Source organism: Orycteropus afer, unplaced genomic scaffold (genome assembly GCF_000298275.1).
Source record: "Orycteropus afer afer isolate SDZICR_OR568_19922 unplaced genomic scaffold, OryAfe1.0 scaffold00226, whole genome shotgun sequence".
Lineage (NCBI taxonomy): Eukaryota > Metazoa > Chordata > Mammalia > Tubulidentata > Orycteropodidae > Orycteropus > Orycteropus afer.
The window spans coordinates 3,812,631-3,835,652 of NW_006921813.1; the positions used below are offsets into that span (position 1 = coordinate 3,812,631).

The window sequence follows — 23,022 nt, forward strand, 5'->3', positions numbered from 1 at the left end:
CCCAGCCACTGAAGCAGGCCCAGCCAGGCTGACACACAAACATAATTACCACAGCAGCCAAGCACATTAATTGTGTGCACCACCCAGGGACTCTAGTTCCTATATAAACTCATTGCCATCAACTCAATTCTGACTCTCAGCAACCATTTTAGGACAGAATAGAACTGCCCCCATAGGATTTCCAAAGCTGTAAGTCTTTACAGAAGCAGACTGTCTCTGCTTTCTCCTGCAGAACAGCTGGTGGATTCAAACCATGGACCTTTGGTTAGCAGCCCACTGCTTTAACCACAGCACTACCAGAGCTCCTAGTCCCATAACCCAAAAAATACCCACTGCCATCGAGTCATTTCCAACTCATAGCAACCCATTGGGTTTGCAAGGCTGTAAATCTTCATGGAAGTAGATTGCCTCATCTTCCTCCCATGGAGCAGCTGGTGAGTTTGAACCACTAACCTTCTGCTTAGCGTCAAATACCTTACCCACTATGCCACCAGAGCTTCTTTAGTCCCTACATGGAACTATAGAAATTACTTGAAAGTTCCCAATAATGCCTATAGTGAGTAGCATCCTTCCTCTTTCTCTTTTCAACCAAGAACTAGAGAAAATAGTTTTCTGTTATTTTTCCAAAAATAATTATCTTGAGAATTTTGATCTGTTTTTAGCTCTGATGACAGCTGTAGTTGGTGACAACCTCCTTTCTTCTGCCAAAGACTCATTCTTTGCCTTGATCTTCTTGACCTTACCTTTGGTCTTGACAGGGCTTGTCAATTATACCTTTTATTCAGCAAGCCAGATTTTTTAATCCCTCCATCTAGCCGGGGTTTGACGTCACCCTATCCCACCCCACCTCCTCACCCCTAGTTAGTATTATTAGGCCTCTTAGATTCTCTTTCATACACCAAGATCCACCTTCAACATGAAAGTTCAGTGATTGGTCTTCTCTCTTGAGAAATCCATGGTCTCAGTCCAAATCTTGTCATTGTCTGCTGGTTCTTTCCTTCCAACTTTTCCCTTAACTTTAAGATAAGGACGTTTGGTGCTTTAGACTATCTACCCTTCACCCTTCTTCTCTCCTTGTGTGCTTTCTAACCTTCTAAAGGGTCACTCACCTTTTGTTCCTAGGTGATTTTTCTCCTCATATCTATCCCTCCATTCACTATATCCCTGATTCACCTATCTTCTAAAAGGATAACCCCTTCAAACACTCAGGTGATTGTTATTTAATCACTCTTTGTTTTCTGTGTTTTATCTCTGGATTTACTCAAGTCTTTTCTGTGTTTTCTCTTTTCATTGTGTGCAAATGCTCCTGTGGGAGTTGGCCCAGGCCTTCTGATGTAACCTGCCACCTAGCTCACATCTTCCCTTGCCTGCCTTTGTTCTGCTTATATTTTACTCTTATACATAAAACATATCCAAGATTTAACTTATTTTAACTCTAAAACAATTTTTAATGCACAAAATGAGAAAAACCTTTTCAATACACTTACCAATTAATTAATAATTGATAATTATTATTAATTACTGAATAATTTGGTTCTCCTCTATATTATTCTTGCATTTCTCCATTTCCATTTCTGTATATTTATCACAAACATGTCTCCTTTTTCTGCATTATTTTCATATGCACTAGGTTTCTTTCATGTATTAAAATATTTTCCCACACTATGGTTGCTACCATGTGATAATCAATTTTCTTCTTGTGCCACAGCTGTTTAATTTCCTCTCTAGAATTTTTGTTTTAAATTTTAAAAATCAGTTATTTAACTGACTAAAGAATTTTAATACAATAAATGGAATTAAATTGGCATGTGACATGCTTTCAACATATTTTTATAACCAACTCAAATCAAAGAAAAAAGATAAATTTATATTTGGTAACCTAAAAACCGAGAATTTTTATTTTGGGGAAAAAAATTCTATTTTGCTTGGGTCTTTCTAGTGTTACCCCAGTTTTTCTTATTCCTGAACCCACTATATCTGTGCATTATGCTGTAGCACCCTCTTTTCTTTTTTACAGCTGAGGATTCTAGAATAGGAGCTAAGAGCTCTTTGGTTTGACATACACTCTTTAAAAACACTCTTACCTTAATTTCTTTGAAATGGTTAAGATTCATTTGCAATGACATTGCCTTTAATTATTTGTTCATTATAGTTTTATACAGTGCTCAGATTATAGGTTTCTTGAAGTTATATAAGAGCTCTGTTGGCCTAGTGCCTAAGGCACTTGACTGCTAACCAGAAGGCTGATGATTCAAACCCACCAGCCACTCCCCAGAAGAAAGATTGGGCGATCTACTTCTGTAGTGATACTGCCTCGGAAACCCAAGTTATATGACTAAGAAACAGTTACTTTTTCATTTTGAGCCTGGCATTATTCCACCATAATGTATTTGACTTATGCCATGCCTGTTTTGGTCAATAAGGCCAATGGATTTTATTGTTGAGCCAAAGCAACGTAATCTTATTTAATGGAAATTTGTAAGATGATCTCTATTTTATAATGATCACCAAAATAAATTTATTCTAAAATTGCATGAAAACAACTATAATCATGCATTTCTTCAGGCTTGCTACATCAAAGTCTCAATTCATTCATTTTTTTTGTACAGTGGTAGCCAACCCTCTTAAAATTTCCTAGATATGAACAAAGGTTAATCTTTTCAAGCATCACTGAGTTAAGAATTTCTACAAAAATCTCATTCACTATTGAAACCCACAGGAATTATGAAGATTCAGAGGTTAAAATTAGTTATTTAACATTTAGATGATATATTAGAAATTTTCTTTGCAGCAATGATTTTTTAAAAACCTTCTGTAATTACTTCTTTATATCTTTTTTCTGTAATGTTTTCAAATTGTTATTAGGCCAGTTTAAGGATTTTTTATCACTTATGTGTAACAATTCAGCTGAATACTTTTTCAATATTTCTATAAATAAAATGAAAGTAAAATTGCATCACTTCTGTATTTTCTCTGAATATGCATTGGTGGTTACATTACTGTGTAAAGTTGCATGTAATAGACGTAGTATGCCCTAGAGATAGTGGTGCTTGGAAATTTTCATGTTCTCCCACTAATTGTTTATATGTGTAATTACATTTCATGTTGGTTTTGTATTTGCATTCACACTGTGTTTTTGCATTCACTCTGTGTTTTTGGTGTTAAAATGTTTATTTCATTTTCCAGATTACTCCTTTCACGGTTCAGTTTCTGAATGACAAAGAGACTCATAAGTATTGACTTCCCCAAACTTAACAACCAAAACAGAGAGCCTCTGCTCCCTGGGACATTTTATAATTAGAATACTTAATGCTCTTGCCATGAGACGGCATACGGATAGCCCCTCCATAGCTGTTTCCCCCGAAGACTAAGGACATACTAGCTCTTTTATTTGAATAAATTATTTAGTAAAATATGGTAAAAACAGTACAGGATGTATTGATCCCCAGAACTGAAACATGAATCCAAATCTAATAATCCTAGAAACTGGAAAACAGATTTTTAAGAAAGCCATCAAGTTGGACATCTAGGTGTTTCTTTCCCCATTTTAGATGGAGATGTAACAGTTAACTTTGAAAATTCAAACGGGCACATGATACCCATCGGAGAGGAACCCACCAGAGAGGAAAATGTAGCAAAACCCGAAGAAGGTAATGGCCCTGTTTCTGAAAAAGCACCACCTCTGGAAGAAAACGCAGAAGATAAGAAAGGTAAAACAAAGAGCCAACCCCATGGATTTGTCTTTGAATCAGCTCACGGTTGAGAACCAGTTCCAGACTCTAATCAGTGGCTCTAAAACCTGTAGAGTCTGTAGAGAACAGGTTCACAGGTTCAAGGAAGACAGAAGTGATAACTAGTGAGCAGAAATATGACTGCTTCAGGTAGATCCATCCCTTTTATAAGCACATGATATAATTTCTTATTGGAGTTCATAAAAAAGGAACAATCAGAGAGGTGACCTATTCAGTCATCAGAAATATCTGGGAATATTATCCTTTCCTCAGGAGCCCTTTCTCATGATGTTAAAACAAAAAGGCCAGAAAACTGAATATCTTTCTCTGCTGATTAGATCTAGCTCCTGTGTGTAGTTAGCATGGAGGAATATCAGAACCCAGAGGCTGTCTCAGGACAGCACCTCCCATCCAATACTGGGAACGTGGCTGATGGCATCTACACAGTCAACATTGTAGATACTAGTCCAGGTTCTAGACTTTTCTGAGGGAGACTCAGGAAGACTTCCTGAGATGCTGGGCACTTTGGTCTCTGTCCTTGGTTAGTTGCTGCTGCCTCTGCACCATGGTTCTTCTGTGCAAGTGAGAATTCGAAACACATGGCAGTGGTGTTTATGCCATTCCCTATAGGCATCCTTAGAGGCTTTGGTTTCTAAATTGAGTATGCCATGTTAAATTGAGAAACCTACAAAATAAATGTATACCAAGGACCCCACAGCAACAAATTACTGGTCACCAATGGATTAAATCCCAATCTTGCTGCTGCTACATGCAGGAACCTCCAAGGCTCTAGCTTATGCAAGCCTGAACAGAAATTCCCACTGGGTTAGTTTAGACTTTGTTGGGGGATTCTAGATGACTCCTTGCAGTGTAGAAATGGATCCTCAGGAAATAGACTATCTCCTGTCCTATGATTTCCACAGCCTTTGAGTTGGTTGACACAGTTTGCTCAACCTAGTTTGAGTTCTACAGGCATGTTGAGAACTCTTATAAACCACTGAAAACAAATGGCTTTTCCTCTGTTCTAGGGCCAAATCATCAAAGATAAAGAGGACAATGTGCATTTGATGACCCTATTAAACAGACATTGTCATTTAAAACCATTTTCCCTGGAAGCCCATAACTATTTACTTGAATATAAAATAGCCCTTAAAATGTTTGAAACCCCTGTTAATAAGCTGTTGGAAATGTATTAATTTGCTTTTTTCAAATATTAATATTTACGGGGCCTCACTATTTAGCCTTGGTCCATTTAGGTAATCTGGTTATGCTTATGAACACTGATTATGAGAAAGTAACTATTCTAATGATATTATTCCTAGAACATAAGGAGAAAGTAAAATTTAGGTAGATTTTAAGGGGATTCAGTAGAAAATATAAATGCGATTAGCGATTCTTTTCTTTAAGTACAACTGTCCTATGTCACCCAACTGTTTGATTTCAAGTCCATCTGTGGTGTGTCCCTGCTGCAGCCTTTTCGCATCCAGGAATCACATCCTTCATTATGTAAGAGTCATCCTCAGTGCTTGCCTGCTCAGTGTGGGGCATCAGTCAATGGTCTGGCCAGACTTCAAAGGAAGAGGGGCCCTTATCAGCCTAATAGAAAGTCGCTGACAGTTTTATGTTAATGAAATCATCTAGGCCTTGGTGTTCTGAAGAGAAGATAGCAGACCTAATAGGGCCATGGATATTGAGAGGCATTTTTGTTTTCTTATTTTTCACCTAGAATGATTACATTCAGTTTACTTTGGTCAAATCACATCCAAGATAGTATCTTACTTGGCTAGTGTGTACGTAGGAAATGGAAATATTGGCATGCCACAGCAATGCTGCGGCATAGTCACACTCATGTTGTGCAGACAGAAAGCCACATTGATAGTGAGGAGAAGCATGTGGAATCTACTTCCTGAGTAAAAAGAATGTTACTCATAATAAATATCGCAGTATTTTGTTAAGAAAAGAATACTTTATAAACAAAAGCAACAAATCATTTCTCTGGAAAGACATCATTTAATTCTGAAAACAAGCTTAAGATTCACTTTACTTCTGCTGCTTTCCTGGTTTCATCCCCTGTGTGGGCTCATTACAATGAAAAGCCACCATCCCATGGCAGAGAGAACAACCCATGCAGTTCTAAGTCTTTCTTTAAATATTATTGAACTAACCCCTTCATGTGGTCAAAGGAGCTAAACCTGGAAGTGCAGTAAACATCTGTCCTCTAATCTGTATTATTATGAAACACAGTATCCTTATCGAGCCAGAATGAATAGGCAGCTCTTCTTAACCTCCTCTTGAAAAGATAATATACCCACTCCTCTCTTATCAGCCCGGTTAAGTTCCAAAGACCAGACTGATAGGCAAAAATCAGTGTTACATGAAAATGGAGGATGATCACATCAATATATAACTGCCAAATTACATCATTACATAACTGCCAAAGTACGTCATATGTAGTTACCAAACCACTGAGAATCATGGCCCAGCCAAGGTGACCCATAACCATAACCATCACAGCCAGTGTTACTCTCACCTCACACCTCTGTGTTCGTTACTGCCAAACGTATGTTTCTAATGAAGACAATACTTGCATGGCAGATTTTTCACTATTGTCATAAGTTTGAAATGTCAGATAACGAGATAGTCAAAAAATGAGGAATAGGTGTACCCCTCTACACTATCCGTTTCTATTGTGTCTTCATATCATACAGCAATAATAACAAAATAGAACTTGACTTAATTTAGTACCTTCCAGACATGAGAGTTGTTTTCTGCTGAGTTGTGTGACAATAACTAACAGCCAGTCAAGTCATATTCATTGAATAGCTTTACTGTTCAGAGCATTGTATCTGATGAGATGTAAACTTTCAGAAAAAAAGGAGTTTATAATCCAGTCAGAATTCACCCTGTGTGTATGTACCTACACACACATACATACAAACACACACCCTTAGAGATCACCACAAAGTAAACTAACATTGGCAATAAGTCAAACACTCCAAGGATGATTGGTAGAAAAGGCAGAGTAAGGCGCGTCCAGCCATCTCCAAGGCAGGAATAGAGTTTTCACTCAGTGTGTTCATTCTCTGCTCAGCAGTCATCCTGTCATAGAGAAAACTGTCTCCTTCTGCTCAGACACAGAAGCCAGAGTTTTAGGAGATATTACTTTATAATTTAAAATCTTAGGCAGAAAGAGAGAAGATCCCTTTGTGATATGTATCGAGGAGAAAGGATAAGGTATGTGTGTGAGGTTTATGAACAAGAACTGGGATGCCCAAATGTTGCCATTCAAGTTGATTGATTGGCTCTTGCCATGGACATGTGTTATTGCACTTGATCTCCGTGCACAGTAGTGTGTTAGGGGCTAAAGGTACATAGATGCACGCAGATAACTCAACCCTGCCTCAAAAGATTGGCACATCAACGTATGTTTATAAGCTTTACATCCGATGTTTTAGCTGTATGTAAATTTGTCTCATTCTCAACTCTAACTGATTTCTGTGATTAATTTGCTTCTAGTTCAGACTAGAAGAGTCAGGAATGCCACCACTATATTATATATGATAAGCAGCTTAGTTTGGGAGATGCCATGAATAAATAGACAAAACCAGAAAGTAGCCTTTGTAAATGTCACATAAGTGGCACAGTCCGTAAGTACTAACAAGTTCAGAGGTGGGACAGTTCCGTTGGGCTGCAGTGATTGGGGGAGGATTCATGATTGAGGTGGAATAAAAGATAAACTTTACAGGAAAAGTTTAGTGATCCAATCATTATACGATAGTTTTATATGTGGCTTGGTAAAAAGGAAAAGCTCTCACTTCACACTCGCTAACATCAGAAACAAAAAATACTGTGGAACCTATGAGAGCCAGAACTTGGTGGGACTGCTTTGTTTTTCCAGGTCTCACAAGTTTTCCACCTTTGACAGGGTGCAATCTTACCACTTTTCTGTCAGTCATTTTAGTGGAAAATATTTGCATTTTCCTTCTCTGGCAGGTTTCCACCTTACACAGGTCCTGGTTTTTGCAGGTTTTACTGTAATAGTAAAATGTGATCCATTCCAGTGTTAAAATTCTTGCGTGGGACATTCAGTCACGGGAGGACACATCCCGTAAGGGCTTATTGTTGTCTTGACACTGTCTTATGTTTTCTACTGTGCTCCATTTTTAAAGAAATGCTGCTTAGCTCTTTGGACCAGAATAGTATTTTGATTTATTTAATTGTAACCAGTCAATATTAGAAAAAATCAAAAGTGAAAATGTGCATGAACTGAAGCATGTCCACTTTCAGCAGCGAGCTACTCACAGTTTTCTTCCACTTGTGCACAACCTTGTGAAGGGCTTCTGCTCTTAGGTATGATTGTTTGGGTATGAACTTTGACCTTTGTATTTTTCAAAATCGTTGTTTGTGCTTACATTACAAAACAAATTTAATGTTTGTTTTGGATTCTGAGCCCTCTATGACTATGGTTATGACACTATTTGAAAAGGTCCAAAGAAGTTATACTTCCACGGAAGCCACCCTACTACCCTAGCAGATCTTGAGAACATTTTAATAGTAGAAAATAGTTCATTCTTCAGTGCCTTGCGCCTCATGTAAAAGATTCTACAGCATCTCCCTTAACTTAGAAAGGAATTGAATCTGACCACATGAGACTGAAGGCAAATCCCTTTCAGGCAGACTGGGCCCGAGTCCCCCCAAGAGAATGGAAGTCTCTTGGGGAAAGGTAGGCAGGTAATTGTAAGAGTGAGTCCAGTCATTGCTGCCCCTGTCCATCCTTCTCCCCCATCAGTGTGGTCTTCTGTCTCAGAGGCCTTGCCATTTTGGCATTAGCATTTGTTCAGTTTAAATTTAGCACACATGCCCAAGTGACCACACAGCAGCCATAGATTCCAGACTAATTTGTGGGCATTCACAATCATCCTCAACATAACTTCTGTAGCCCTGTTGGTCGGAGTACTTGGAACACACCGCATTTGGCTTTCAGCCTTTGTTTTCACCTCAAACTTTCTCTCTTGGGTACAGAACTCCATGCTGGTTCCCAAGGGCCAAGCAGCTGCATGTTTGTATCACTGTTGCCATGTGTCTTGCTCTTCGTATTTATATGGTGTGTGTCTGTATCAGTCTGCTTCTGTTCACTTTCTCATTTGTAGAGAACACTGAAAACCACTCTGAAACACCGGCAGCTCCTGCTCCACCTCCTCCAGCTCCTCCTAAGCCTAAACCCAAATCCAAACCCAAAAAAACACCTGTGCCTCCAAAGGGGGCCACTGCGGGGGTGAGCCACAAGGGTGATGAAGTGCCTCCCATTAAAAAAAATACCAAGGCTCCTGGTAAGCAGACCCCCGTCCCTCCACCCAAGCCAACAAGCCGAAACGCAACCAAAGAGGCAGGTGAGTATGGCCCCAGTGCACTGCGGGGTTAAGTTCAGAATACTTAGCTCTGGGATGGGCTAACTCTTTCTTCCAGGAGTGACAGCCTTTTAGTGTCTCCGTTGCAGTCTCTGCCATTGAAAAGTCAACTACTTGATTTGTTAACCTCATTCATTTTGGGAGAGAATATACTATATCTTAAGACACCCTAGAGGTGCAACAGTTAACTGCTTAGCTGCTAACCAAAAAGGCAGTGTTTCGAACCCACCAGCCTCTCCATGGGAGAAAGATGTAGCAGTCTGCTTCTGTAATGGAATGGAAACCATGCAGAAAAGTTGTACTCTATCCCATAGGGTCACTGTGAATCAGCTCAACAGCAATAGATATAATATAGCTTGAATATCCACCATTTGCATTTGAGGCTCAGTAGACGGTTACAAGGAACATTAATCCTTGCCTAATGAATCGCAGTGATCTGATAGGACTTTATTTAGATATTGATTGACTTCTGCCTTTTGGAGTTTAAGAGTGGCTCTTTGGCTCAGGTTTTCTTTACAATTATCTTAGGTTTGCACATAACAAAATGACACTGTGTGGTGTAAATGGTTAAGTACTCAACTACTAGCTCAAGGTTGGCAGTTCAAAATCACCCAGAGACACCTTGGAAGACAGACCTGGTGATCTGCTTCCAAATTGTCACAGCCTTGAAAGCTCTGTGGAGCAGTGCCGCTCTGCACACGTGGCCGCTGTGAATCAGAATCACCTCTACAGCAACTACCAACAACAACATCTTTGACATACTTGCTTTATCTCATGCCTTAAATCTTTCTGTGTACATAGTCCTATCTCTGCTGATAAATGACAGAGGGTTCATACCAACCACTTGGTTCACCTGCAGCGGGGTTTGATAACTCAGTTCCAACCTACCGCTTTCTGCTACAGTCAAAAGTTTCTCAGTGGAGCTGAAAGTTACCTGCTAAATGCACTCTTTCCCCTGATAGACTTGAGTTTGTTTTAAGGAAACACATCCTAGTGGTGCAGCTACAAATCGCTATTACGAATCACCAGTGATCGTACTGGTGGCCTACAGTAATTCAGGTAATGTCAATGCAGCTTTCCTTTCAATTCAGTGATGCCTAATGCAAAGTGGAACCACACTATCTTGTGAAGTGAAATAAAAATACCTCCCATGTCATCCAGCTTTTAAAAGAGCATTAAGCAAAGTACACATGCTGAGTGACTTTTTTCCACTAACGTACGCATAAAAATTCTCCTGTGCTATAGCAAATCTTATTTTCCTTAAAATCAGCAGAAACTTTCTAACAATTAGCTACCAGGATTTGCCTTGGTATTGATCTTTTTCCCCCCTCGAAATTTATACCCATACTCAAATGCAGAGAATGGCTTCCAAACTAAACCAAACCCATTCCCATCAAGTTGATACTGACCCATAGTGATTTATAGGACAGAGTACAACTGCCCCATACAGTTTACAAGGCTGTAAGTCTTTATGGAAGCAGACTGCCTCCTCTTTCTCCCACAGAGCAGCTGTTGGCTTTGAACCACTGACCTTGTGATCATCAGCTGCATGCTTTAATCACTATGCCACCAGAGCTCCTAGAGAATGGCTTAGGTGACAGTATAACACATCTTGATGTGCAAATACCCATTTCTCACCCTGTGTTTTCCTCTTCCTGCCCTTGACCTTTAGCATCTAATAAGCTAATAAGCTCTTCTAATAAGCTCTAAAATGAAATGTCTCAGAATGATGTGCCAACAATGCCAAAGGACTGTATCCTCAGGGACCAGCTGCCCTGACATGTCACGTCCATTCTTGTTGGTATCTGTGTGTGCTTCCCACACTGCCTAGAAAACCCCATAAGCCCTCAAAGTGAGGCAGGGACTGATCCACTTCTTAGAGAAAAGCCCCCAAACGATTGCCCTGTCTTTGGGAATGGAGACTCTGCCTTGCACACACTGTCCCACTTCCTCATCCCCCACATGGCCATGGTTCACTGTTGATGCCGAGCTTGAGCTCTTGCTTACTGCCTTCAGAAGAAAGCTAATGCCAGGGCAACTTTCATGAGAGATTTTGAGTTATTTCCAGATAATCAACTTGAAGGTTTATTTATAGGCTCATGAAGTTCCTAAGAAAATTGTTCAGTCATTTTATTCATTGTCTTAAAAGAGGCCTGACTGGCCCTTAAATGTAAATAAAAATGTGGTCATTCTAGGCACTACCACAGAGAAACTAATTGCACTGATATCCATTGTGCAAGGGTCCTGTAATCAAACACTGATAATACTTCTTGAGAATCCTATAGCTGTTCCATTGGTAGCCATTTAGAACATTGAGCATGGTAACTTTGTTTTATTTGAGTAATGCTGACTTTCTTGAGAAGTGAGTTCAAATGCAGCTCTCGATTTTCAGACAGATATTTTAAGTTCTAACACAGCTATCAGTTTAGATTCTTCTTTCATCACTGAGTTAGTACAGACCTCCCCATGACCACATACCTGTTTAGCACATTTACCTGCTTTGCTAGTGAGATAAGGTATCTCCCTGGTATTTTTCTCTTTCTCTGACATTTTCACAAGCTATTTAACTATTTACCTGTGAAAGGGTTTCATTTCTTTTTTAATCATGACCCTAATTCAAGGCAACAAGTAACAAAGTTGATTTCAGCAAGGCATCCATTCTGGAAGATACTTTAAGAAAAATATAATAACATGGCTCAGAGTTGCACTTGAGATATTGAGAAGTGGTACTTTTTCCTCAAGCCAGGCTAACATTAACTTTGCTGTTAGATAAGAAAGAAAGTAACTAAACTGGTATAGACAAAACATCCTTAGCATCTTTATTATGAAAAATAAATACAAAATGAGCTTAGATTGAAGAAGTAGGGAGTATGTTTAATGAGTTTGACTTCTAAGCAAATGAAGCTTGTTAACTATGAAGAAGTATTAACAGATCCAGATTTGTGGAATGGGTGGGATTATAGTTATTATGTGTGTCTAAAATCAGAAAGCCGCCAGACCATAGGAACATGCCACCTAAGCCTTACTTTGTCACAACTTCAAACTGGCTTCTTAAGAATTTCAGAATAAGTGAAGTCGTAAATCTCATTGTCTATCCTTTATTTGTTGTGTTCTTCATCTCCTTACCCTCCCAATTAGCTCACCTGGAGGTAAGTTAGAAGAACATCTGTATCAGTGTAGGATGGCTCCATATATTAACAAGATATTTTCTAATAGTTCTAGGAAAGATCCTTTAATCCCTGAAGAAAAAAGAAGGAACATACAAAATTATAACAGGAAGGAATTAGGAAAATATATGGATCACAAACATTATGAAACAAAAGAGTATTCTCAGAGGAGTTCACTACATTTCCTGAAATAATATAAAGAAAGAGGTAGTTGGCCTTTTTTCCTGGAAATTGTTGAGCTGAAGGTAGTCCTGTCCAGAAGCAGGCAAGCACAGTAAGGGGACTGCGGCTCAAAGATCGTCTTAGAACAGAGAGATAAGGAAACTTCAGTTTGTGATGGTGGAGGTCAGAAGAACTAAGAATGACGTCCTTTCCCTTCAAATTATTCCAGTGGAGCCCATTTTGATTTTCTTAAAAAAAGGAGTCTTTTTCTATCTTTGATGTTTTGGAGGGCATTTAAGTTTCCACTGTGGCCATATCATCACTCTGCCCCGTAACCACTGCAGATGCAAGTACAGGCCAGCACAGTGAGCTGCTTTCACTAGTGCTACTGTGATGGCGGGTTTGGAGTTTACTCTTTCAGCCATAGAATGAGTGAGTTTACTGTTGGCTCAGAAAGAAGCTGGTGGCGTACACCCAGCCTCATCTGAATGTGGGCTCCGCCACCATGACGTGGTTTTCAGAAGGATGTCACGAGACATGTGTAAAAGTTGTGATGAGCCTAATATGTACTGCAGCCTGATACCTGCTGGTGTGTGCCCTTCACACACTTATGACCTCCTCCCTTAAGAACATAAAGGACTTTTTCAGGTGAACCGTAGGACAGAGAGCTGTGGATTTTCCCTTTGGTTAAGCTAGCCAAAGACGAGAAGCACACAGAAGGCTCTTGTCTCATAGGGTTTTGCCATAAACATTACTCGCTTCCTTCTAGGTTGGAGGCGAGGGCCAGGGAGGGAACCGAAAACAAAACTATTATCATTACTAGCCTATTTTCTCTTATTCATTTATTCAAAAAATTTTTAATTTTTTAAGGGAATTTTATAAATGTCATTGATAGCAGCAACTCAGTTACTTTATTTAAATGTAAATTCTTTCTCATTTTAGCTAGTTCCTCTCATTCAAAAAAAGCAACTGGCTCCAAACCATCCACTTCACCATCGACTTCATCCACCTCATCTCGTCCCAAAGCTTCAAAGGAGACAGTTTCTAGCAAAACAGGGACCGTGGGAACCACAAAGGGCAAGAAAAAAACTGGCAAGCAGCCAGCCTCTCGACCTTCCTCAGACACAGCCACCTCCGGTACGTCCGATCTTAAAGGGGATCCTTCAGAGACCAGAGCGGAGAGTCTCAAACCCGAGCAGGCTGTCCCTGGGACCGAGGAGCAGACCACAGGCAAATCCAAGTCCGTGGTCCCTCCGCCCCCCTTGGCTCCACCGCCACTTCCCCCTGGCCCTTCTCTTTCCCCTGAGGATCAGTGCGTTACTCCCTCAGACACCCCCGTCGTCCTGGTCAGCAGTGGGGCTGACCTGCCTGCCTCTGCCTCAGATGCAAGTCAGCTTCTCTGGACTGAAGAGCCGACCAGCAAAACCACTCACCACTCAGGCACTGGCTTAAGTGTCAGCGGAGAAAATGACACATGGTGAGTCGGGGACACAAACCCCGTAATCCAACTGCATTCCCTATGAAGCTGAGTACCAAAGTTCACTAAGCCAGTCCGTTTGAAATGCAGGGGTCGCATTGGTTTTCCTTTGTTATTTAACCCAGTGAACGTTATTACTGTGAGCTCAGGTGTAATCCAACGGCTTGTTTTCCAAAGTGTGCCCCAGGAATGGGCTTCTGGAGAAAATGACCTTGGTAATGCTGAGAAACACCACGTTCGAGCTGTTGTTTCCAAAGACATTTAGAACCTACTTCACATGGCTCAGTGGTCTTTTTCTTGTCCCTAGCCAGTCCCCAAAAAGCTCTGGTGAGGTAGTGCCTAAGGCACTCGACTGCTAACCAGAAGGCTGGCAGTTCAAACCCACCAGCCACTTCTCGGAAGGAAGACTGGGCAATCTACTTCCATAAAGATTCACCACCTGAAAAACACAAGGTGGGTCGCTATGAGTCAGAATCCACTCGATGGTAGTAAGTTTGGTTTGGTTTAGCCAGTTCCCCTCTCTTTCCTGACCCTGGTTATTTCAGAGCCATTCCATGTGTGTCCTGATGGCTTTCCCATGCCTGCCCACCTTCATTTCAACAAGTTACTTCCCTTTCACCTTCTCCAGGAAAATAAATGAAGGCCACCAGGAAAGAACTCTTTCAAATGCCACCTCCTTTTTCTCTCCAGCCTTAAAGTGTCTCCCTTTCTTGCTGCTTCAGTTCCCAACCAGATCAAATGTCACCTCTTCTGTGAAGCCTCCCAACACTCATCTAGGCAGAACTGGTTATTGTGCAGACAGCCCTTGTGTTCTACCTGTGGGTCTGGACTCACCCGTGTGTCTTATTTGCTTCTAAGCATTTAGCACCCCAAGGGAGCAGTGGTGGCTCTGTGGCAGGTTTCTCACCTTCCAGGTCAGGGACCCAGCTTCAGTTCCTCACCAGTGCATCTCATACGTAGTCACTACCCATCTGTCGGTGGGGGCTTGAATGTTGCTATGATACTGAACAGATTTCAGCAGACTAGGAAGAAAAGTCTGGTGACTTACTTGCAAAGATCAGTCAGTCACTGAATGCCCTGTGGATGGCAACAATCTGATCCATAGCCAATCATGAGGATGGCACAGGCCCAGCAGTGTTTCATTCCTCCATGCATGAGGGGCCGACTCAGTGGCAGCTACCAGCAGCATCTGGGAACCATTACAGAATCTGGTATGCCACGGCCACTTAAGAAATATAAAGTGAGCTAAGGAGGTTATAGGAAAAGTCAGCAAATTTCAATACAATGGAAGCAGTATTATAAACACAACAACCCTGCTCCTGGATTTTATAAATAGAATATAATGTAAAGTCAAACATAGTGGCCAAGTGGTCTTGGTTTTGTCTGAGAACAAAGCCAAATGAAATGGGTCAAGGAATTTGATGTTACCCGTGGTGGCCCCACCATTGTCCCCATACCCATGCCAGGAACCTGGGATTCATTCTAGAGTCTCAGTCTCCTCCATTCCCTGCAGCCAGTTCCCCTCTCTTTCCTGACCATGGTTATTTCAGAGCCATTCCACGTATATCCTGATGGCTTACAAATTTTCTACTTAACAAAGACCTCACAAAGTCTTACAAATTTTCTACTTACAGGTAAGTAAGACGTATTAGCTCTCCTGTCCCACATTGTGAAGGGGGCCTGTTGGAGTACAGTAGATGTAATAACCAAGTTTATCTAGAGAAGTTTTGAAGCTTTCAAATTTAGCCTCTTCTCACTACTACTTATTAATAAATAAGTAAAGTCATTTAATTAGTTCTCTTTGAAAAAAAAAAAAACAACTTTGTCTTGTATAATAACTTAGCTGATTTTGGTCAAGAATAAAACATTATCAAATTTAATTATTTAATGACTGGCATGGAATATTTAACAGGAATTAAGCACTGTTTATATGTTGTCATTTAATTCACGTAGTCTTCTCTAAAGAAGTTACTGTATTTATCCCTGTCTATAGATGAACAAGGGAGCTCTGGTGGCATAGTACCTCTTAGGCATTTGACTGCTAACCAGAAGGCAGTCAAATGCCTTAGGCCACTCCTCAGAAGGAAGGTTGGGCAATCTATTTCCGTAGTGATACCACCTTGGAAACCCAAGGATGGGTCGCTATGAGTCGAATCCGACTCAACAGCAGTGAGTTTTGTTTTGTTTTGTTTTTTTGTAGATGAACAAACTTATGCTGAGAGAGGTCAAATAATTTGCCCAAGATTACCCAGTTAGTAAGTGGCAATACCACCAGATTTCATGTTTGAATAATTTTATAAGTTTCCCAAAGCAGTTGCTTCTACCTCTTTTATTTATTTATTTATTAGGACCATCATTTGAAAGAAAACAGTGGAAAGATAAATAAATGAAAATCAAATTATAAGACATTGAAGTTCAACATTTTAATAAAAGATATGGTAAAAGAAGATATTGAAATAAATGGTTGTGGTGACCTTAATACTTCTGGCACATTGCAGATGTCTTCATTTAATGACAGTGAACATGTTGCAGCATCACTGTCACAATCAACCTTTAGAACTGAATATTTATTTTTTCAGCATATATATTTTGCTTACCTTTGTGCCAAGTAGTGTACTAAGCACCAAGGATACAAAAATGAGAAAGCAAGGGTAGTTGAGAGTTGTTTATACCAAAATATTCTCCAAGGTGCCCAACGGGCTGAAATAAGAAAGCCAAGTCATGAGCTGATTGGGTACGTTTGAGATATATGTGTTTAAAATAAGGAGATCTGGTGGCACAGTGGTTAAAGTTTTGGCTGCTAACCAAAAGGTCAGCAGTTTGAACCACCAGCCACTCCACTGGTGAAAGATGAGGCAGTCTGCTTCTGTGAAGATTTGCAGCCTTAGAAACCCTACTGAGAAGTTCTGCTCTGTCCTGTAGGGTCAATATGAGTCAGAATTGACTCAATTGCAGGGGGTTTGGTTTTGGTTTGGTGTTTTAAAAGGTCTAGATTTAAGGGAATAGGGTCCTTACATGGTTTATTGTTCAGAATACTAAAGAGTGAGGTGTAAAGTGCTTCCTTAGATAAAGTCTTAAGCACTGACATCCAAAGGTGACTTGATGGGTCCAGTTCATCTCCACAAATAATTATGGAGCACACTGCATCCCATTGCCATGGAGTCAATTCCAACTCATAGCAACCCCATAAGACAGAGTAGAACTGCCCCATAGCATTTCCAAGGCTTTAAAACTTTACGGGAAGCAGATTGACACATCTTTCTCCTGTGGAGATGGATTTGAACTGCTGATCTTTTGGTTACCAGCCAAGCACTTTAACCTGTATGCCACCAGGGCTTCTCCATGCTACGTGCTGGGGGCTTAACTGCACACAGTCTTCAGCAAGTGTGTCAGACCAAAGAGGTGAGCACCTGCTCTCCAGTTCCACAGACTGTGATCACAGGAAACAAGCTTAGGAACATCGTTAGACAGTGAAGATATGGTAAGAAATTTTCCTGTCAGTCATGGTGACTATAATGCTTTCCTAGAAGAGATCAGCGACATGTTTTTCTCCGTATATTCTTCAACATAGAAATTTAAATTACGTTTCATCCCACAGGAGTGGCTTGTGTTTGCTCTTGAATGAATAAGCCTGGAATAAGTAGTCCCTCAAATTTTCCTCCAAATGCTTTTCCTCTTTAAGTGGGTATTTGAATTAGAATTTCTGGATCTTAGTCACTTGCTTTACTTAGGGCTCTCCCTTAGTTATATTTACTCAACTGATGTGTGAAAATCTTGTTATTGTAGAAAGAGGCTTCTGTTTGGAATACAAATATCAAACTTTAAAAAGGTTAAGTGACTATGTGTTAAAATACCTATGTCCATTCCCCTATCACAAAGCAGTAACTATTTGGTAGATTTCTCTTCATTGGCAACTTCAGCAATAACATAGGGATCTGATATATCAAGGCAGACAGAAACTAATAAGTACCTATTAAATCCATATTTAATAGAAGCGTTAAGAATCTGAAGTCTAGGTTCTAGATTAGATTTACCAGTATCTCAGGCAACTCCCATGGCCTTCCTCAGTTCCGTGAACCATAAATTGTCTGCTTTCCTTATACTGTTGTTGTTGTTCACTGTTGCCAAATTGGCGCACACTCATGGTGACACCATGAGTCCTGGTCCTGCACCATCCTCATGATGGTTGGGGATTTGGCCATTGTGACTCATAGGGTTTTCATTGGCTGATTTTTGGAAGCAGATAGCCAGGATTTTCTTCCTAGTCTATTTTAGTCTGGATCTACCATTGCAACCCTTTTAGCATCATAGCAAAAAGAAGCCTGGATAGGCAGATGGTAGTTGGCAATTAAATTGGCAATTAACTAAAAATCCACACTGTGGAAATGTTTTCCCATGAAAATAGATCTGCTCTTATTGAAAATAAAATTTCATATTTCCTTCTTAGAGAGCAAGAATGTAGGCCATTGGGTTTTCCTAATAAGTGAAAAAGAGAGAATTTTTAGAGCACCTAGCTTATAATTACAAAGTACCATTTTTAATACCTCATATTCTGACAAAGTTTGCCAATTTTATTATTCAACAAACTTTTTGTGAGCTTTTGGATAGTGAGAACAGCAAGCACATATTTTACACTAAATAGTCTTTCAGAAGTGTGACATCCAAATTTGAATTCTTCTGTAAATATCAGAAAACAGTTTTCTGTATCTTAAAATGAAGATTATATTATTTCACATATGTTTTTGGTGGAAAGTGTATTTTTTAGTCTAGTCTTCAAAAATTGGCAAACTGTATCATTCATGGTAACTTCCTTAACCAGAAACTCTTACCAAGTAAAACAGAAAATTGTTGCACCCTTACACATCACTTTTCTTCTAAAGAGTTCATTTAGCTTTCACACTTCCCATCTTATGATATTCATCTAGTCCAGTGAGAGGGAGTGTTCTGGTTACCTAGTGCCACTCTGACAAGAATATGCCACAAGTGGAATGGCCTTAACAAACAGTTGATTCTCTTACAGTTCAGGAGGCTAGAAGTCCAAGTTCAAAGTGCCAGCCTCTAGGAGCTGTATGAAAGCCCCTTGACCTTGGGCTTCAGCTCTGACTCTTATTCCTGGCCAACTGAAGCTAGAGGTACCTCTTCACTCAAGCAGCTACCGGCTGCTGAGGCTAACAAGCCCAAGGTCAACAAATAAATGGCACAGTCTCGATATTACTGAACAACACTACAGGCCACTGATTCAAGTCCATTAAAAGTCCCAAGGTCAGCAGAGCATGGCAGGCTGCTGAACGACGACTCAGCTACCCATCTATCAGTTTGTCATACTTTAGTGGCTTATGTATTGCTGTGCTGCTGGGGGCTATGTCACATACCAGCAAGGTCACCCATGGGTGGACATGTTTCATCAGAGCTTCTAGACTGAGAGGACCAGAAAGAAAGAGCTGGCAATCTGCTTCCAAAATGCAGCCAGTATAGTACAGGCTCAGACACACCAGTGACCATGAGCACAGCACATAACCAAGCAACATGTCCTCCTATCATACACGATGTCACCTGAGTCAGAGCCAACTCAGCAGCAACTGATAACAATGGGGATTGAGAAGAGAGGCAAGTCATGGGTGATTGAGGTGCAGCCTGCCAAGTGCTCTGATATGGGGTTGTCTTTGGGTCGCCATGAGAGCAGAGAAGAGAGACAAGGAACTAGACTGAAGATCATTAAAGTGTTCTTGAAGGAGCTGGAGCTTTCCCTGAGACTTGAAGGAAATGAGGAGTTATAGATGCAGACGAAGTTCAAATATTAAAAAGCTTCTAGCCCATTATTCTTTCCACTGAACCCACATGGCTATGAAAAAAATAAATTTTCCTATATAGTTTGCCACATTCATGTATGAAATATATGATTAGACACTATTTAGTCAAACCCCTTCATTTGACAGAAGGAAATTCTAAAATATTGAAGATTAAATAATACAGCATTGTTCTTCCATTTCAGAGACTTTAACTGGCCTGTGCGTGGCTTCAGCTGTCCCCAGCCTGAAGGATGCCCATGAAACCAGAGCTTCTTATGGCTTGGCATAGACCCTGAGGCTTGCTCTGAATTTCACATCACACCTATGTTTTTGTGCTTTTTACAGTTTCTCAACCAAAGACGAGCTGGGGAAGGCAGCACCTCAGTTCCTGATTCCTGGGCTGATGGGAGAATCTTCAGAATCCTTCAGTGCTCCAGAAGATGGAGGCCCACGGGAATACCAGGCCAATGATTCTGATTCTGATGGGCCTATCTTGTACACTGATGAGGACGAGGACGAGGACGAGGATGAGGATGACAGTGGAGAAAGTAAGACTTTTTTCAAAGGGTAAATAGGAGATTAGGTGGGACAGAAGAAGCAACTCAGTTCTAGACTCACTTCTGGGTTCTCGACTGGACTTATCACTTTGGGCACGTCCCATGATCTTCCTCAGCTCCATGAACCATATATTATCTGCTGTCATACTGTACAACAGCTGTAATTTGGAAATATATGCAAAACTCTTTGAACAAAAGCAGAGACCTGATGTTTTCTTTCCTCTTCCCTTAGTTTTTCAAATTAGAAATTTGAAATGAATATTCTAAGATTTAGCTTACAGGCCATTCTGGAAGATGATTCTACAGGGTGGGTCAAGTCTATGAGGCACATATGCATATTTACATTTGTACAAAGAATGAAAGCCCTCTAGTGATAAGAGGCCTTAGAGTCATCAAAGTTGGCCCTTCCACCTGGGATCATGCTTGAAAGAAGAGCCTCAATGCAGGATTCATTGGATTACGCATTGGAGGGGTTTGAGAGCGTCTTTCACTTTTATACTAGGGTTTAAAGAGAAGGGAAGGAGCCCTGGTGGCACAGTGGTTAAGTGCTTGTCTGCTCATTGAAAGGTCACTAGCAGCTCTGCAGAAGAAGAGACATGGCAGTCTGCTCTCATAAAGATTGGCAGCCTTGTAAACCCTATGAGGCAATTCAAGTCTGTCACCTAGGGTGACCATGAAATAGAATGGACTCAGTGTCCAATGACAAAGAGAAAGGAAATGAGTCAAGAATGACAAATACCTTTTAAAAATTAAAAACAAACCCTCATCCTCAATGAGTAAGATAGTGTACCTTCTGAGAAGTAATGATTGTAAAGTGGACAGAGCCACCCATTTACGTAGAGAACAGAATAGTGCCGTGTTCTGTTTTACAGTGCTTTTAGCTTCTGAGCAAGATAACTTGGGTAAGATTCTCTATGAGATTGAATTTATAGATGATGAAAAGTTATTAGTGATTTAACAACATTTTTTTCAAATTCCTTCTAGTTTGTACTGAGGAAAAAAAAAACCATTATCATCCATGTGCTATTAATGATCATCTGTTGACATTTTAGGAACTCCTGGGTAATTTAGGGCTAAAGCATTGGAATAAAATGTAGACTCTGCCAGTGTGGAAGATGAAAAGGATTTACTGTATAGTATAAGTAAGAGCATTCAGTTTCTAAAACTTGAAAGAAAAAGCCTTATGCAATCAGTAATTTCTATCATACATAGTCCATCTTGGCAAAATAAATTTCAGATATCACTTCCCAAATGATGAAGTGATAATTGCAAGCTTTTTCATTGTGCCCCAACATTTTTCAGAACATTTTTTTAAAATAGTTCTTCAGTCTTCTCAAAATGAACTACATCCAACCCAAAACTTTTTTCCTTAGGTTAATTAAAATTCCACTCCTGCATGTGGATAAAGAATGCAGTCAGAGCCTCTGTTAAAAGTCCCTGCCCTCTGTAACCTGAGTACCACTTCCTAAGCCTCTTTCTCTGCATTTCTGCCTTTTGCAATTGTCAGGTGCTTTGGCAAGTAAAATACGGCGAAGGGATACTCTTGCTATCAAACTTGGCAACAGACCATCTAAGAAAGAATTAGAAGACAAAAACATCTTGCAGCGTACATCTGAAGAAGAGAGACAGGAAATCCGACAACAAATTGGAACCAAGCTAGTAAGGTAATTACCAAAATGTAGAGCACTAATTCCTACTTTCCTCCTTCCTGCTCTTCCTTACCTAAGTGAAATCATTGTAGTTTCTTCATGCAAGGATACACTCAGCCTTGCTGGTCTTATAAAGTTGGCTTGGATGGTGAACTACTCAAAGAACCTGTGGTCTAACTCATCAGTGGCCTTCAGGTTGCCAAAGTCTAATCCAAGGATTAGTAAACATCTTCTGTAAAAGACCAGAGACCAGTTAGTAAATATTTTAGGCTTTGAAGATCAGACGGTCTCTGTTGCATCTTCTTAATTCTGCTGTTGTAGCATGAAAGCAGATATAGACAATACATAAACAAATGAACATGGTTGTGTGCCAATAAAACTTTATTTACCAAAACAGGCAGCAGGCTGAGTTTAGGCTGCTGACTCTTGGCCTAAACCATGATCTCACTAGCATGCTCATGATAGCTGTGAGAGTTTTGACTACAGAAATGTTAATTAGCACCCTGGCATGTCTCCATCTAAGCCAGGTAACCATTGCCCCGTATTTAAACTTCCCATTTTAACACAAATATATAGGTCATCTGACTTCTCTTCCTGCTTTCAGCCGTTGTGTACTGTTTCTGCTTTTGCCAGTAGTGACTTTGGAACCCACTTAGCTGTCCATAAACAATAAACAGTTGCCATCGAGTTGATTCCTGTTTCATGGTGACCCCGCTTGTGTCACAGCAGAACTCTGCTCTGTAGGGTTTTTGATGGTTGATTTTTCAGAAGTGGATTGCCAGGCTTTCTTCCAAGGCAGCTCTGGGTAGACTTGAACCTCCAGCCTTTCAAACCTGCTAATTTGCTTAGCAGCCACATATGTGAATCATTTGCACTACCTACAGACTAATTAACAACAAATTTTATTCATACTGATAATCTAATGTTCAACCACCAGTTTAGGGACATTTAAGTATCAGTTATTCTACTGCATTAAAAAATTAGACTGCATAAAAAAAATTATACTCTGCATTAAAAACACAGTGCATAGAGAATTGGGAGCCGTCTGGAGTACCAAGCAAGATTTGCAGGTGAGAAGAAAT

The 23,022-nt window shown here is 40.2% G+C and overlaps 1 protein-coding gene across 1 annotated transcript in view; it reads left to right on the forward strand.

Moving 5' to 3' along the window:
• PHACTR2 (phosphatase and actin regulator 2) overlaps nt 1-23,022 on the forward strand; it is a 195,126-nt gene that overhangs the window by 136,821 nt on the left and 35,283 nt on the right. The window contains exons 5-8 of the mRNA XM_042782041.1: nt 3,552-3,710; nt 13,411-13,945; nt 20,080-20,282; nt 21,799-21,955. Of these exons, the coding sequence (XP_042637975.1) occupies nt 3,552-3,710; nt 13,411-13,945; nt 20,080-20,282; nt 21,799-21,955 (1,054 nt within the window). The remainder of the gene's footprint in view (nt 1-3,551; nt 3,711-13,410; nt 13,946-20,079; nt 20,283-21,798; nt 21,956-23,022) is intronic.